Source organism: Typopeltis vanoorti, chromosome 21 (assembly GCF_054136105.1).
Source record: "Typopeltis vanoorti isolate ZY-2024b chromosome 21, IOZ_Tvanoo_1.0, whole genome shotgun sequence".
Lineage (NCBI taxonomy): Eukaryota > Metazoa > Arthropoda > Arachnida > Uropygi > Thelyphonidae > Typopeltis > Typopeltis vanoorti.
In genome coordinates, this window is record NC_143569.1 from 55,987,983 (window position 1) to 56,006,911 (window position 18,929).

General features: G+C 36.5%; 1 protein-coding gene across 1 annotated transcript in view; it reads right to left on the bottom strand.

Moving 5' to 3' along the window:
• LOC150094868 (target of Myb1 membrane trafficking protein) overlaps positions 1-15,603 on the bottom strand; it is a 295,463-nt gene extending 279,860 nt beyond the window's left edge. The window contains exon 1 of the mRNA XM_090410996.1: positions 15,167-15,603. Within this exon, the coding sequence (XP_090267122.1) occupies positions 15,167-15,230 (64 nt within the window). The 5' untranslated portion in view covers positions 15,231-15,603. The remainder of the gene's footprint in view (positions 1-15,166) is intronic.
• Positions 15,604-18,929: the final 3,326 nt, after the last annotated feature.

Here is an 18,929-nt window from a genome sequence, read left to right on the forward strand (position 1 = left end):
AGTATTCTGAAAATCATGATTACTCCCCTCATACTCCACCTAGCTCTGTAATATAGTGTACATCCTCTCATTTCTCAAGCCACTATCCCTCACACAAGGCCATCCTTGCTATATTCCACCTTTGCAATTCTAGATTTCCTAACCTAACACACTCAACTTGCCCAGAAAACAACAGTCCCTCCTAATGACTGTGTCCTTCTGCATTCAAATGCAATCGATCTCTTAAACACAGCTCTCCTCTATCCTCAAATGTACTCCATACATGCACATATTGCAAACCTCAATTACCCATATTCCAGATCTTAATTACAATAACTAAAATGCTAATATTTAACTAATCTTAATATTACTATAATTTAAAATTTAAGTGCTAATACTTAATTAAAATACTAATACCTAAATCAGCACTTTGAAAAATGGACCAGAAGATGGATTGTTATTAAAGTAGGTGCAGGGCATGATTTTACATTATCTCACCTCTTATTTATAATTTATACAAACAATTAAAAAAAAAAAAAAACAGTAGTAAACGTTAATATTTACGTACCATTCTTTACTCTCTGACACTGTTCTTAGCTTAAATAAACCTTTAGAACTCTTTAACCAAATCACCAGCATAGCAGAGTCACATAGTACAGTTGCAGGATTCAAAACCTTCCGCACTGCATGTAATCTTTCTTATTTCTTATTAAATAAGAAAGAAAGAATTTCCTTTAATATTTACTACCAAGGCTGATTTGCCTCAGTATACTAGAACCTGATACAGAACTCCATTGTCTCAAAACCCTGTGACTTTCACCATAGGTTAAGTGCAGTGATCATATACTTCCCTAGTAGAAGAGAGCTAGATGAATCAAATCATATGGAAGAAAGAAAATAGCCAAAAGAAACACCAAACTGGTAATATGCACTACGGTATATTATTATTATTAAACAAGACCTCATGGAGTCAAAGACTCATCTGGGAGGTCCTTTTATCACACATACATCTCATCATACCGTGTCTTAAACACACTCAAACTCCTTGCAGACACCACACTCTCAGGCAAGGCATTCCAATCATTCACAACTCTGCATGAAAAAAACCTGCCTCTCACTCCCCTACTCACACCCTCTTTATACAGTTTCCAGGGATGACCTATGGTTCTCCCCTGATCTCCCACTATTCTCTGTAGAACTTCTCCACCATTGATCTTATAACAACCCCTTACCAACTTGTAGGTCTCTATCATATCTCCCCTCTTCCTTCTCTCCACTAGACTCTGCAAATTACATCTTCTCAATCTTTCCTCATACTCAACATTCCAGAGGTCAGAAACTACCTTAATCAGTCGCCTTTGGACCCTTTCCAACATCTCTTCATTCTTCTGAAAACCTGTCAACTTATCATGAGGTACTCTATCAAAAGCTTTTGAGAAATCCAAGTATATTACTGTGTATCCTTCTCCTCTGTCCAAGTAAGCAGTCACTTTATTGTAATAAGTAAGTAGATTACTAAAACATGACCTCCCTTTAGCAAATCCATGCTGTCCATCAAAGATTATACCATTGTTGTCAACCCAACTCTGGATCCCAGTTCTCACAAGCTTCTCCAACAACTTAACCACAACACCTGACACAGAGATAGGCCTATAGTTTGATGCTTGAGTTCGATCACCTCCTTTATGAAGTGGCACAATCTTGCCCTCCTTCCACTCTTTAGGAACTTGACCAAGTGCAAGACTCGTATTAAAAAAATACGTCACGGCAGGTGTCAACGCTCTGGCACATTCCTTCATATTATGACAATAATCACAGAAACTATATAAAAATAAAAAAATAAAAATAACATTATTATTTCGATAATGTGTGAGTGAGTGAAGCAAAGGCAGAAATTAAAAGATCATAATGAACATAAAATTACAGATGGAATAATGCAGTTAGTACCATTATGGAAAAAATTCTAGTTGGAATTACAGCCAAAGCCATGATGCCAATAGTGTAAATAGGTTTTTCATCCTATTTAGTAGGATGAAAAAAACCATACCTTTATATGAGCTCAGACATTGGCGCACCCAGGGAGGGCCAAGGGGCCCTGCCCCCCCTCCCCAAAAGAAAAAAAAAACACTAGAAAAATTTCCAAAAATCTTTTCCTAATTAAAATTCATTTTTTTTAAAAAATGTATGTTGTGTCGTGTCTTCTATGCTACTTATGAATTAGCAGTCACATAAGATGGTAATACCCTATAGCGCTCGGCAATCCTGGCCACTGTGAACGCAAGGCGAACGAAGTAGTGCTCGGGCACTACTTCGTTCGCTCGAGCCAGCCAGAGGAGATCACTGGTATCATATATTGCCAATCACTGCAGATGCTCAGTCATAGCTCATATGCAATGCGTAGTGTTAATTAAAAGAAACATGTATTAACCACAGTGAAAATTATTTAATTGTAAATATTTCATTCTAAGTATCTTAGGGTGCATGATTACAATAGAATCTCATTAAACGTGGCTAACGTGCTACAGTAGGACAAAAAAAAAATAATAATAAATAATTATTTAACACAATTTTGTATGACAATTTCCCATACTTTAGGAATAGTAAGAACGTCATTGCGGTTTAAGTTTGGTCTGTGTAGTAGGGTTTCAGAACTTTCTTTGTATAAACGTATATAAAGATCTATGTAAAAGTTTAGACTTTTCCCAATGGATCCTATGGTTTGGATTTTCAATTCCGTGTTGAGAGAGGCCAGATTTCTGCGGTTTAAAAAGACGAATGTGGTCTTGATGTTCCGAGATGTGTTTCTGAACAGACCTACCTGTCTGTCCAAAGTAAGATAATTTGCATGAGCGTGGAATCTCATAAATGGCAGGCAACAAGTTGTAAATTTGGTTGATAGGTTTGTAAGTAGTGGCAAAATTGTATTTCTTCATAATTTTAGAAAGACGTTCTGAGATGCCTTTAACATAAGGTATGGGAATCCTATGGACTTCTTCCTGTCTGGTTTGATGTATGGAGAAGTGACTACTAATGATTTTTTGAGTTGTTTTAGGATTATATCCATTTAGGATGGCTGTATTTTTGATTACTTCTAATTCCTGGTTTAAAGATTCTTCAGAGGAGCAGAATTTGTGTGCTCTGGAAACTAGTGATTTAATAATGCCAGATTTCTGAGATGGATGATGAGCAGAAAAATTGTGAATGTAGCGACCTGAGAATGTAGGCTTGCGAAAGACAGACGTGGCGATAGAACCGTCTTCTTTTCTTTGGATGTGTAAATCCAAAAAGGAGATACCCTGTGGAGATTCTTTTTCTAACGTAAAGTTGATGCGATGATGAAGAAGGTTAATTTTATCTAGAAACAGTTGTAATTCATGTTCGGGATGATCCCAGACCAGGAATTAGAAGTAATCAAAAATACAGCCATCCTAAATGGATATAATCCTAAAACAACTCAAAAAATCATCAGTAGTCACTTCTCTATACATCAAACCAGACAGGAAGAAGTCCATAGGATTCCCATACCTTACGTTAAAGGCATCTCAGAACGTCTTTCTAAAATTATGAAGAAATACAATTTTGCCACTACTTACAAACCTATCAACCAAATTTACAACTTGTTACCTTCTCCTAAGGACAAACTCTCACCTTTGATGTTGCCTGGCGTTTATGAGATTCCATGCTCATGCAAATTATCTTACTTTGGACAGACAGGTAGGTCTGTTCAGAAACACATCTCGGAACATCAAGACCACATTCGTCTTTTCAAACTGTAGAAATCTGGCCTCTCTCAACACGGAATTGAAAATCCAAACCATAGGATCCATTGGGAAAAGGCTAAACTTTTACATAGATCTATATTTAAACATGAACGTTTATACAAAGAAAGTTCTGAAGCCCTACTACACAGACCAAACTTAAACCGCAACGACGTTCTTACTATTCCTAAAGTACGGGAAATTGTCATACAAAATTGTGTTAAATAATTATTATTTTTTTTTTTTTTGTACTACTGTAGCACGTTATGCACATTTAATGAGATTCTATTGTAATTATGTGCCTTAACTGTATGTTATTCCTATTAATGTTTAAAACTACTGTACTGATGATGTCCTAAGATACTTAGGATGAAATATTTACAATTAAATAATTTTCACTGTGGTTAATAAGTGTTTCTTTTAATTATGATAGCATCACAGGTTTCGTTATTTAAAAAAAAAAAAAAAAATGCGTAGTGTGTATTCTTAAATCATCTACTCAACTCTCCCCCCCCCCCCAAAAAAAATTAAATCTTGAGTGCTCGGCCCCCTCCAAGATTAAATCATGAGTGCGCCACTGAGCTCAGCTAATTCACTGCGAGTTCGCTGAGCTCATATAATTCTTTACATTCTAGCAGAACCTAACAAAGATCAATTTAGAAGGCAAATCTTGGCAGGAAACTATGAATTAAATCTTAATTGTGCTGAAATATCAAGATAAACTGTACCAATCTGAGGATAACAGCCCAACATGAACTATTTGATGTTTTAAATCTTGAACTGTGAACCATCCTATATCACACCTCCGAAGTTTTGGCAAAAAAAGAATTCACAAAAGTAAAAAAGCAGGCACATGAAGAAATTTGAAATCCTACAACTGAGCCAACGTACTTCAATGAGATCACATGGTCATAAATTTGTCACCGCCACTTACAGAAGAAGCTAACAACGCTCTCAGTCATAGACATAACTTCTCCTGTTTCACCTAAACAAGTTCCAAAACCAGAAATTATATGAACATAGAACAAGGTGTTGAAAGTTTTTTCACTTGGTTATACTATAAATTAAAGATGCCATGAAATTATATTCTTAGTTTTATCTTTTATCCAAGTGTAAGCAAACAAAGTTTGCACGTGAAGTAATTTCACGACTGGGCTACTCGCATGAAGAGGCTAATGACTTCACATCAGTTGCCTTAGTATTCCATAATAACAATGCACATATCCTTATGGACCTGTATAATGCTCTGCATTATGGGAAGGTGCACAACCCAGACTGGTTTCAATAAACCCAGAAGCGATACCAAGGTTGAAGTAATGCAGAAGTGATATTTTCATATATAAGTAGTCAAAAGGTGTCACATCTTATTACTAAAATACTCTAGATTAGAGATGAAGATGAGATGAGACGAGACAGTATGGTATAGCATAACCAAGTGAAAAAACTTTCAACATCTATCTATCTCATTATGGGATACTAAGGCAACTGATGTGAAGTCATTAGCCTCTACATGCGAGTAGCCCAGTCGTGAAATTACTTCATGCGCAAACTTGGATGAAGGATGAAACCAAGAATATAATTTCTTGGCATCTTTAATTCATAGAACAAGGAATCTACAATCTTCCACCTTCAGTAGCCAATAATGTGCATTTAGACATAGCTAGCATCTTAAACAAATCTAAACTACCTAAAAGCAATATACTACAGAATGAAATAGCTACTTTAAAAAGGCTATATAAGAATAAAAATATTGTGATTACTACAGCTGATAAGAGTAATGCTACAGTTATCGTGAATGAAGAGGATTACAACAAAAAAATGCAGGATCTAAGTGACAATTCTATTTACCAGATTATTGATTGAGACTCCACGTCTCAAAAGAAAAAAGTCAGTAAATTATTTGGAAAAAAAAGAGACTTTTTGGCACAAAGAAATCATCAACAATATAAAACCTATTTATGTTAAATCACTTCATATTTTTTGGGGACCTAAACTCCACAAATCTAATATTCCCCTATGTCCTATAGTTGATAGCATATATTGTCCTACTGTATTGATGTGAAGCTTGCTCCTCTTACAGACAACTTCTTTACTTTTATAAAAAATTCTGTCCATTTCAAATCAGTAGTTAAAAATCACATCCTTAAAAATACAGACGATGATTAGTTCCAATGTCACATCTTTATTTACTAACGTACCACTAATAGAGACTCTAGAATAATAGACTATATTCCTCCTGATATCTTCTAATTATTCAAATCTATTACGTATGCAGGTTACTTTACATGGCAAGGAAAATCTAAAAAGAGACTAATGGTACTACTATGGATCCCCCTCCCCCTTCAGCCAACTTTTACATGGAACATTTTGAAAACAAAATAATTACCAAGCAACGTAAAAGCTCTTAGTGTAGTTACACTTTGTTGATGATGTGTTTGCCATTTGGCCACATGGACAAGAAACCTTGGATTCTTTTTTTACCTACCCAAACAGCCAATACCTTAAAATTCACTTCACAGTAGAAAAAGAATCTAATAACTGTTTGCCTTTTCTTCAAACATTACTCACCTGACTTTCAGATGGTTCACTATCTTTTTTCCATTCATAGCAAACCAACATACACAGGAAGATATCTACATAAATAGTCACATCATCAGCCAGTCCAACAGCATGGTATTCTTAAAACACTTATATACAGGGCTAGGGCTATTTGTTTTAATCCAACTTTTAATGAACCTGAACTCCTGTTTATCTTTGCCATTCTCTGTTGGTCAATGGCTACAATTCTTACAAAATAGATAAAATACTAAATGGTCCTCTTACTTGCCCCTCCTCAAACAGAGAAGAACAAAATACCACTATTCCTATTCCCTATATCCAAGGTACATCTGAAAAGATGGTCAAAGTACTAATAAAATATAACTGTTACACCATATCAAACTACATGTTAAATTAGCTGTCCACTTGATTATACTATAAATTAAAGATGCCAAGAAATTATATTGGTTTAATATTTTATCCAAGTGTAAGCAAACAAAGTTTGCGGGTGAAGTGACTTCACGACTGGGCAACTCTTACATAGAGGATAATGACTTCACATCACTTGCCTTAGTATCCCATAATACAAAGCACATATCCTTACAGACAAGTCTAATGCTATGCATTATTGGAAGGGTCATTACCTAGACCAGTTTCAAGTTTTATTGATGCCTCATCAGTGGGAGCCAGACCCAGAAATGATACCAAGTTTGATTGAAGTAATGCAGAAGTGCCTTTTCCACAGAAAAGTAACCAAAAGGTATCATGCCTTATTACTAAAATATTCTGGATTACAGACAGATTTTGAAATAGACGTTAGTTTATAGATGTTAGATAGATGTTAATTTATAGTGTAGTCAAGTGGAAAAATTTTCAACATCTATCTCTAATCCAGAGAGTTTTAGTAATAAAAAGTTGTGGTGGTGTTGGAGGTGGGCGGTAGATGGCGTTGATGGAGATGATTCGTAGTAGAGGTTAGGTGTAGAGACAGTTGTAGGTGTCCTCCCGCAATGAGTCTTCGGACTCCTTGGAGGTATCAGGAATAATAATAATAATAATAATAATAATAAGGCATGACACCTTTTGGCTACTTGCATATGAAAACATGACTTCTGAATTACTTCAGCCTTGGTATCACTTCTGGGTCTGGCTCCCACTGATAGGACCTCGATAAAGATCGAAACTGGTCTGGGTAGTGACCCTTCCCATAATGCATAGCATTATACATTACTTCATTAATTACTTCAGCCTTGGTATCACTTCTGGGTCTGGCTCCCACTGATAGGACCTCGATAAAGATCGAAACTGGTCTGGGTAGTGACCCTTCCCATAATGCATAGCATTATACATCTCCATAAGGATATGTGCTTTGCATTATGAGATACTAAGACAAGTGATGTAAAGTCATTAATTTCTATATACAAGTTGTCCAGTCATGAAGTTACTGCATGCAAAACTTTATTTGCTTACACTTGGATAAAGTATTAAATCAAGAATATAATTTCTCAGCATCTTTAATTTATGTTAAATTAGCAACTCTGAACTGCTCTACTAAGAATAAACTCCATCCCCCTGGCATACCCAGAGTGTGAAGTTCCATGTGACTGTGACCTTGCTTACTATGGACAGACAAGAAGATCTGTTAACATTCACCTTGAAAAAAAAAAAAATAATAATAATAATAAAATACATTCGCTACCATTATTATGGGCAAATCCGGACTGGCAGATCCCATTTTAGACACCTCTTCACACAGGATTAGATGGAAGAAGATGAACGTGCTTTACAAAAATTGTCACTGGTCAGAAAGATTTTTTTTGGAGTCAGCCATGGCCAAGAAGCATTCTCCTAATCTGAATAAGTATGGCCATTAATTGCATTAATGGCCAAAAATTTGGGAGACTGTTATCTTAAGATCAACTCATACATTGCTATAATACTTCTTTTTAAGAACATTAGCAGGTGCCAAATTAGGACTTTAGATCTTTTGTCCATTACATTTGAATTATTATTATTATTACCACCCCAAGACCTCATGAGTCAAAGACTCATCTGGGAGGTCCTTTTATCACACACACACAGCTCGTCATACCACATTTTAAACACATTCAAAATCTTTGCAGACACCACATTCTCAGGCAGGGCATTCCAATCATTCACAACTCTGCACGAAAAAAACCTGCCTCTCACTCCCCTACTCACACCCTCCTTATACAGTTTCCAGGGATGACCTATGGTTCTCCCCTGATCTCCCACTATTCTCTGTAAAACTTCTCCAGCATTGATCCTATAACAACCCCTTACCAACTTGTAGGTCTCTATCATATCACCCCTCTTCCTCCTGTCCACCAGACTCTGCAAATTACATCTTCTCAATTTTTCCTCATACTCGACATTCCAGAGGTCAGAAACTGGGGAATCAGTCTCCTTTGGACACTTCCCAACAACTCTTCATCCTTCAGAAAACCCGGTGACCAAATCTGGGCACATAATAGTCCATGTGTGGCCTAATCAAAGCCTCATACAACGGAACAAGAATCTTCCTACTTCTACATGTGAGTGTCCTCCGCATCATTCCCAGACACCTTTGTGTTGTCTTCACAATTTTGGCGATGTGTCCCCTAAATTTTAGATCCTTATCCACTATCAACCCCAGATCTCTTATTTCCTCTACCTCCAACAATATATTCTTACCAAGCATAAATTCTGCATCTCATCTTTGTTTTCCAAATTTTAAAACCTTACATTTTGCAACATTGAACTCACATCGCCATTTCTGTGCCCAATCACTGAATCTTTTCAAGTCTTCCTGTAAGGCCACAACATCTTCACTACACTTCATGGTTCGTCCCAACTTTGCATCATCTGCAAACAACTGAATATCTCCATCCAAATCTTCACCTATATCATTAATATACAAGTTAAACAGTATTGGACCTAAAACAGACCCCGAGGCACTCCACTAGTGACTTTCTTTTTCCTGGATATCACTCCCCCATACACAACTTGTTGATACCTATCAGATAGCCAGTCTCCAATCCAATGCACCAATCTAATATCCAACCCCATCTGCTCTAGTTTGACTGTCAACCTATCATGAGGTACTCTATCAAAAGCCTTTGCGAAATCCAAGTATATTACTGTGTATCCTTTTCCTCTGTCCAAGGAAGCAGTCACTTTATTGTAATAAGCAAGTAAATCACTAAAACATGACCTCCCTTTAGCAAATCCATGCTGTCCATCAAAGATAATGCCATTGTCATCAACCCACCTCTGTATCCAAGTTCTCACAAGCTTCTCCAACAACTTAACCACAACACCTGACACACAGATAGGTCTATAGTTTGATGCTTGAATTCGATCACCTCCTTTACGAAGTGGCACAATCTTGCCCTTCTTCCACTCCTTAGGAACTTGACCGACTGCAAGACTCATTAAAAAAATATGTCAAGGCAAGTGTCAACTCCAAAAAAGAAAGGGTATGTCCTGATAAAGGACTTTCTAGGAATATTTACTTCTTCCTAAAAGAGCAAGAGCTTTATCATTAATTTTCTTAAAACATCTCAGCATAAGTGCTCAATTGTTTTGCTTACTCATTGTTATATATAAACTGTCAATAATAAATTTAGTTTAAAGATGACCTGTAATTGCTTCTGCCTGGTATCTCCACCTCTGGACCTGGCTCCCAAACACAAACTTTAGCACAAACTTTGTTTGCTCACACTTGAATAAAGGATTAAACTAAATTTACTATAGTCTAACCAAATGAAAAATAAACTTTCAATATAAACTGTCACATGTTATAGTGTGCTCTCTAGATAGTGGGAAATCCAGTGAAACATAAACCAGTTAATAAACATCTTATTTTTTGATCATTTAGTTAGTTTGGTGTTGTAATGCCATTAAAATAAGTTATGGAAAACTGAGAATATTTGGCAAAAAAATTATGGCATTTATGAATAACAAATGAACATTAAAAAAATAAATAAATAAAAGCTCATTCTTCAGTAATTTGCTCCTATTTCTTTTTACTTTTTTTTTTTTTTAAATTTTGATTTCTGTTTGATATTTTAATGTATCACATAATAATAGCATATGTTGCTACATATACAGATATCCATTTGGAGTTTAGATCTTTTGTCCATTACAATTTGAATTGTTCCGCTTACTCATTGTCACTTGTAAACTGTTAGATGTTACAGTGTGCTCTGAAGAAAGTTTGAAATCCAGTGAAACATAAACCAGTTAATAAACATCTAATTTTTTTTATATAATTTAGTTAATTTTTTTGGTAGAAAATTTATAGTATTTATAAAAAATTACAAATGAACATAAAAAAAAAAGCTCATTCTTCAGTAATTTGCTCCTATTTCTTTTCTTTCTTTTATTATTATTATTATTATTATTCAGGCCTCCATGGAGTCAAAAGACTCATCATGGGAGGTCCTTCTTAAGAAAAAAGTCTATTAAGACTCATCGAAGGGAGGTCCCCACCTAAGAAACACAGTCTATCATACCACTCCTTGAACTCACTGACCATTCTCGCTCTCACCACTCCATCAGGCAATGCATTCCATGGTTCAACCACCTCCATGCAAAGAAACCACTCCTCACCCTCTTGCTCACAGTTTCCTTTCATAACTTCCAGGGATGGCCTCTTGTCATCACTCCTTCTTGCTGTTCAACCAAGCGAATGAACGCCCCAGTGTCAACTCTGTAACCACCTCTCAACAGTTTAAAAGTCTCAATCATATCACCTCTCCTTCTTCTATCCACCAAACTCTGCAGTCCACATTTCCTCAGCCGATCCTCATAACTATCATTGCACAGTCCTGAAACTATCTTTGTTATCCGCCTTTGTACCCTTTCCACAGTTAATTTATCCCCTTCAAATCCTGGGGACCAAATCTGAGAACAATAGTCCAAGTGTGGTCTGATCAGGGTCTTATACAATGGAATGATAACTGTTTTATCTCTGCAGGTCAGTGTCCTTCTCTTATTGCAGCAATCCTCTGTGTTACTTTCACCACATTTGCAATATGTCCCCTAAATTTCAGGTTTCTATCAATCATCAATCCCAGATCTTTTGTCTCCCCTACTTCCTCCAGTATAACTCCTCCCACAGAGTATACAGTATCCCAACGATGTTGCCCAAACCTCAAGACCTTACATTTTGCTGCATTAAACTAACACCCCCATTCATTTGCCCATCTATTTAGCTTATTCAAATCCTCTTGCAGGGCTGCCGCATCTGCACTATTACTAATAATCCTTCCCAGCTTCGCATCATCTGCAAACAACTGAATATCCCCTTGCAATCCATTGACAATGTCATTGATATAAAGGTTAAACAATATAGGTCCCAGTACTGAGCCCTGTGGGACCCCACTTGTAACCCTCTGCTTCCTTGAAACTGCCCCACCATACACAACTCTCTGATACCTATTGGACAGCCAATCCTGAATCCAGTTGACCAATCTGACATCCAGACCCATGTGCTGCAACTTAAATATCATCTTATCATGTGGCACCCTGTCAAATGCCTTTGCTAAGTCTAAGAAATTGGCAGTATATGCCTTTCCCTCATCTAATGCTCTTGTAACTTTATCACAAAAGGCTAGCATATTACTAAAACAAGAACGCCCCTTCACAAATCCATGTTGACTCTCACAGATAACATTACCCTCATCTGCCCAATGCTGTATATGGTCCTCCACTACTTTCTCCAAGATCTTACTAACTACTGATGACACACAAACTGACTTATAATTAGACACTTCCAGTCTGCTACTGCCCTTATGCAATGGCACTATCTTACCTTCCTTCCATTCCATGGGCACCTTTCCAGCAGCCAGACTTTCATTGAAAAGCCAGGTCAAAGGCACCGTCAGTTCCCTAGCACATTCTCTCAAAACTCATGGTGAAATACCATCCAGTCCCACAGCTTTACTGACATCCAGAGTACTCAGTATTTGAAACACACTCTCCTCCTGTACCTCTAAACCTTGAACCTGCCCCTATCCCTCCAGCATTAAAACTGACTACTCCAGGATGAAATACTCCAATAAAGTGTTCATTGAATAATTTTACTATGTCCGCTTCATCAGTCACTATTCACATTTTTATTCCTCAATATCATTCTTCCACAGTCATTTCTCCTCCTACTGGCCACATATCTAAAAAATTCCCTAGAATTTTCTTTGGATCTTAGGGCTAATTTCCTCTCATATTCCAGTTTCGTCTTCCTTACCATACTAGTCACTGTGTCTTATACTCTTCATGCAGCTTCTCTTCTCCTATCTCCTTATATCTCTTCCACTGCCTCTTTTACGCATGCAATTCCTGTTTAAGATTGTGTGTCATCTGCTTTACTCCAAATTATGTCCTCTTGTTCACTCGTGTTATACAACTTACCATTGCTGCTAACAAATATTCTTTCATAATTTCCCACGCACTAATGATATCCCAACCTTCCAATTCCTCCCTCCATGAAACTTCCCCAAGTTGACGTCTTAGACAATTATAATCACCTGCCTTATAATTCCACATACGTTCCTGTCTCTTTGATACTCCTGCATGTCTATTCATTTTCCAAGTCAAAACCATATGGTCACTCTCTCCAACTGGTGGGAGAGATGTCATCTCAGTTATTATCAACTCTTCTGATGCTATAACCAAATCCAAAACTCTTGAACCTCTTGTTCCCTCTATTACATGTTGCCTAAGACATTTGTCCCTGAAGAATTCTAGAAATTCCATTCCCTTATTGCTACATGCATCTCCCTCTCCCCAGTTTATACTACTGTAGTTAAAATCTCCCATAACAATCATTCTTCTTGCGCTTGCCAAACTCAACTGTCTTAAACATTTCCTGTCCCCACCCTCTGTACTCCTGGGTCTGTAGCAACACCCCACTAAATATCCTGTCTTGCCAACCTCTACCTCATGCCATATGCTTTCAAAATCGCCTTCCAAAGTCTCCACTCTTAGAGGACATAGGTCATCACTTATCATAAGCAGTACTCCACTACCACACTTTCCCTTGCTATCCTGCCGAAAAATGCTGTACCCAGCGACTTCTATTCCTGTTATTATATCCTCATCTGTCAACCACGTCTCAGTGATCCATATAATTTTTGGTCAGGCTGATGCTATCTGCACCACCAATTCCTCTCCCTTATTCCGGATACTCCTGGCATTAGTATATAGCATATAAATGCCGTTGTTTCTATACCCAGCATTATCCCCTCTAGACTCAACTGGGCTCAGCTTTACATGATGTCGTCCCTCTTCTCCCAAGTACCCATTCCTACAAGAGGCCACCCCTGCTACCATCCTCCCTGGGACACACTGACTTTTTCAGAACAGCAATCTCTCCAGATACCTACGTCCTTCCTTGACTCTTGCATCTATGTGTTTCATTTAGTTCTGTGTTGCCTTTGTGTGTGTGTGTTACAAATGTTAGTTTGTACTCCCTGAAGATGTGTCTGTGACTGGAAAATTTTAAGTGATTAATCCTTTTCTAGTGCTGTTTATACTCCACTAAACCTCTAACATGACCTGACACTATCTTCATCAATCACTTCTGGATCCATGCCTCCTCATGGAATCCAAGTGATCGGATCTGCATACAGCAGTCCAGATGTGGTATTATTAAAGCTTCATAAAGGGAAATAATGACCTTTATCAGTGTGTTCAACAACTGCATAATTTGATGTGCTGTTCTGGCCAACTTTGCATATGTCCACAAAACTGCAATTGCTTCCAAACAATGTTGCTTCTAATTTTTGGCTGCCCAGGTGTGCACAAGTTTCCAATCTGAGACTCAATGTGTGTCTAAGCCTCTCCTCATAACAGCAAGTCTAAAGTCCCAAAACTCTTAATTTGACATGCCTAAAATTTGTGACATCATCTTTCTTAAAAGATGGTGTCACATTTAAACTTAATTCATTTAAAGTTGACTAGCTTCTTTCAAGTTGAGATGAATTTGCAGCTCATCTCTGCTTTAACTTCAACAGTGACATTTTGAAGTAATCACTAATGTAATAATATTGATATCTATGTTGTCCCTTTTTTTTTTTCGATCTAGCTATAACTTGTAAAATTGCTAGCACTAAATTAATTTGATTAAATCCATGTAGTTACAAAAATTCATCACCAACTTAACTAGTTCGTTTGAAAGTAGTGTCTAGGCAGTAACCATTCTAAACAAATATGCCTCTGATACTTGATGCCAGTGGTCCACACGGTAAAAATAACTAATTAGAGTGTATAAAGTTGGAATGGGTTAGAGTAATATTGGAATGGAGACAATGGAGAAATATTTCTTAAAAAATGTTCATTGAGAGTTTGGAAACTTAGATGGATTTATATAAAGAAAATGAAAACATCAGCCTTGCATAAGTCCTTCCTTCCTTGCATAATGAAAGCCTTTTGTTTTTATTTATTTTTTTTTCTTTCGGTGTTATTTTCTTGAAGATGGTAAAATATAAAACTATAGCAAGCCCACTTCGACTAGTGTGGGAAGCCAACAATTGGTTATGTTTGAAAGGAGGGTATTGGCAGTCCTGATTCATTCCAACTAATACGTAATTCTTAAAACCTTTGGCGCTACGACAGATGCCGATTCATTAACATTAAAAAAACATAATAAATAATAAATGCCCTGCAGGCAGGGAAGGAAATGTTTTCACTTATGTTAAAATATTCCCCTTCCCAGGCTATAAACAGCCCATCTATAATATGCAAAAGAAACTTCTGCAATTACCAAACAGTTGTTTTCATTAACGTTTAATACGCGTTTAATATTTCGATCACAGCAAAGGGAGAAATACACAAAACTTTAAACAATCATATTAAAAAGCTATGAAATACACCTGCTAAAAACTTACCAATTTTTTGGCCAACAACAGTACTGAAAGGATTACTTCCTAATTGTGCAAGTATACCAGCCATTCTTCTTCTTTTAAACTTGGGAAATCAACAAAAATGCTTTTATGAAGAACAATTGTCTTTTTTTTTTACTATGAGCATATATGTATTATTACAAAAACTGAAAATAAGTTCCGCGAAATATTTCACATATAATTGCCTAATTTCAGGAATTTAGGTTTAGCAACGTGCCACTTTGTACTAAATGCACGATTTCTATGAAAAAAACTGTCAAAGGTATCACCAAAAGAACTGATTTTCTTATCTTTTTTATTAAGAGTCATTGCGATTTTGTGTACACTACATGATGAATTTACAATCACACATTTTCATGGTAGTAATGTTGTTTATGCGATTACGTACAACAAATACCACAAAATATACAACAGAAGCTCGCTCGCATCACGTGAGAACATCAGTACCAAATAATTGCAAACACCGGTAAACAGCAGCTGGTGAATCCTAAACTCTAATTTAAAAAAAAAAAAAAAAAAAATTAAGGTGGGGGATGGGAAAGCCCCACAGTTGTTGAAAATAACTACAAAGATAGTAATTGAATTAAATTTTTGGAATAATAATCATAATAATAGACAATTTTCAGTGCAGGTGAAACTGGAAACATATACACTATACAATTATTTCTTTGGCGTATACAACTCAATACAATTAGTAGTTGTATTATTGAGCTAAAAATTAAAATTAAGGCTATCCGAAATGGGTAGGGGCTTAAACAGAAATGTAAATTCGAAAACCCAGAATTTCTGCAATTCTAAAAATTTTATAACGTCATGTAAATTCACACCGATTTCTGAAGAAATACAGCTAAGAGAATTGCCGCCAACTCCTTTTGACGATTTGACGAATGAAGAGAAGTTGTAGAATTTCTTTATAGGCCTGTGCAAACTGTTGATGGGAGCTGAAAGTCAGATTATTTATTATTATTATTATTATTATTATTATTATTATTATTATTATTATTATTAAGAGAGACCTACAGGGAGTCAGGCACTCATTGAGGGAGGCCTTACTATTCGCACCAGCTGTCATACCTGTTATTCAATTCATTCACACACACACACACACACACACACACACACACACACACACACACACACACACACACACACACACACACACACACACACACACACACACACACACACACACACACACACACACACACACACACACACACACACACACACACACACACACACACACACACACACACACACACAAACCAATGGCAATCCATTCCAATCACGTAACACTCTACGAGAGAAAAATTTAACCCTCATCCCCTTCTTGACAGCATACATTCTCAATTTCAAGGATGCCTTCGCATCCTTCTCCCCCAACTGCATAAAATGAATTTTCCTGAAATTATGTATAACCCCTTTCAAAAGTTTGTATGTCTCAATCATATCATTCCCTGTTTTTCCTATTTACTAGTGTCTGAAGCCTATACATTCTCAATCGATCTTCATAATCCATATCCACAATCCAGATATCATTTTAATGCTCTCCTTTGCACTCCCGCCACTATATCAGAATCAAGACAGAAACCGGGATACCAGATGTGTACCCAATAGTCCAACTGAGGACTTATCGAGGCTTTGTAAAGAGGCAAAATGACTTCCTTATCTTTACATGTCAAGGTATGTCTCAGTATTGCAATTATTTTATGAGATGTATCTACAACTTTTGCTAGATCACCCTTGAACTTCAACTTCCTATCTACTAAAACTCCAAGATCCCTAGCCTGATCAGCTTCTTTTAGCATAATAATCCCACCAATATCACAAGATGCGGGATAACTAATCGCATCAAATGCATGACCTTACAATTATTACACTGAACGGACAGCCATTTTCTCATTCCTACAATGCCATCGTATTCAAATAATTCTGCAGGTACTGCATATCAGCAACACTCCTAATTACCCTACATATCTTTGCATAATCAGGAAGTAGCTGTATTTCGCATGTTAAATACTCCCCAATTTCAGTAATGTACAGATTGAATAAGAATGAAACAAGGACTGATCCTTGACGCACACGACTGGTTACCTTGAATCATACATATTCACACCCTGCATATACCACATTTTTATATCTGTCAGTGAGCCATCCTCTTAACTATGCCAATAGTTACGATCCAATCACATACTCTCCAACTTATGCAACAGATGTCCATGCTGGACTCTGTCAAAAGCTTTAGCAAAATCCAATATTACATTGGTGTATCTATTCCCCTTGTTCAAATCAGTAGTAACATTATTATAGAATATGAGCAATTTGCTAAAATACGACATTCCCTTTGTAAACCCATGCTGTTGGTTGCAGTGCTGATTCTCTGTAAACCCCTTTTAGAACGCGAACCCTAATTAATTTTTCCAAAATACTCACCCCTTTCTTTCTTTCCAGTCCTCTGGAATCTTTTCTGTTCTGAGACTCAAATTATATAGCAACGTCAAATGAGTAGCCAGTTCTGCTTAACACTGATTTACCATCCATGCTGATATTTCCTCAGCTCCTATTGCAGAGTTCTTATTCACTTTGAGCAACAGCCCTAAGTACTTCTTCCTAATACACGAGTTTTCTCAGCCAGTGAAGAGGTAGTGATGAGTTCAGTGTTGCATATACAGGTTGATAGCTTTTAGAAGAATGACAACTCAGTTGAACAATGATTTTTGCATCAGTCATCCGCATACCATCTGCATTCAGTAGAGTTGTTCTTTCAAATTCATTTTTTCTTTCACTTGCAGCATAAGGATAGAATTATTTTGGGTTGTCTTTGAATTGCAGAACCAGTTTCTTTACATGCTCAGACTTAGCTTTCCGCATAACACTAACGCCTCTTCTGCCCGGCTGATTATAATTATCACACCTTGATGAGTCTTTGGATACTCCTTGGAGGGGTCACGTAATAATAATAACTGACACCATTCTCATGCACAGGGAATTCCTTCCATATCATTTTTTCTTTCGAATTTCTTGCTTAATTAGATTGTATATTCATTTCACTCTTACTTTATTTTTTCTTCGAACTCTTGGGACACATTCTAATATCGGATCATTGTAGTATTTTTAAACACTTCCCACGTACTGTCAATATTCTTCCTATCAAACAACTGATAACATGAACCCAGCATACTCCTCACGTAGTCATAATTTCCTGCACTGCACTTCAATATTACAAGCACAGTAATTGATCTCAGAAAATAAGTTAACAGATATGACGTTTTTCGGCAAAACATGAAGTGAACAGATAGCATTGCCCAGCTTCTATTAGAAATCAAGATATCTCAGAGGAAAATGACTTTGTTTGCATTCAGAAATATGAGAGGAAAGATTGCGTTGGTGCGTAGATGGCGTTGGTATAGATAGTGGTTCGTTGTAGTTAGTGGAGACAGAAAGCTATAGTCATGTAATAATAATAATAATAATAATAATAATAATAATAATAATTTTTTTAAAAACATTTTATTATGTCTCAGTATAAGTTACATACAATAATAATATTTACAGTATTTACAATAAGGATTATACAGAATTTTTTTTTATGTCTCAGATGAATTGCATACATAGTTCTTGTAGTAATTATATATATATAATATTTATAACGCATTACAAGTGTGTATAACAGATACTTGCAAGTTAGTAATTTTCTTCCTCGAAGCTTAGCAGAGCTTATCTGAGGAAGATAATAGATGACAGAGGG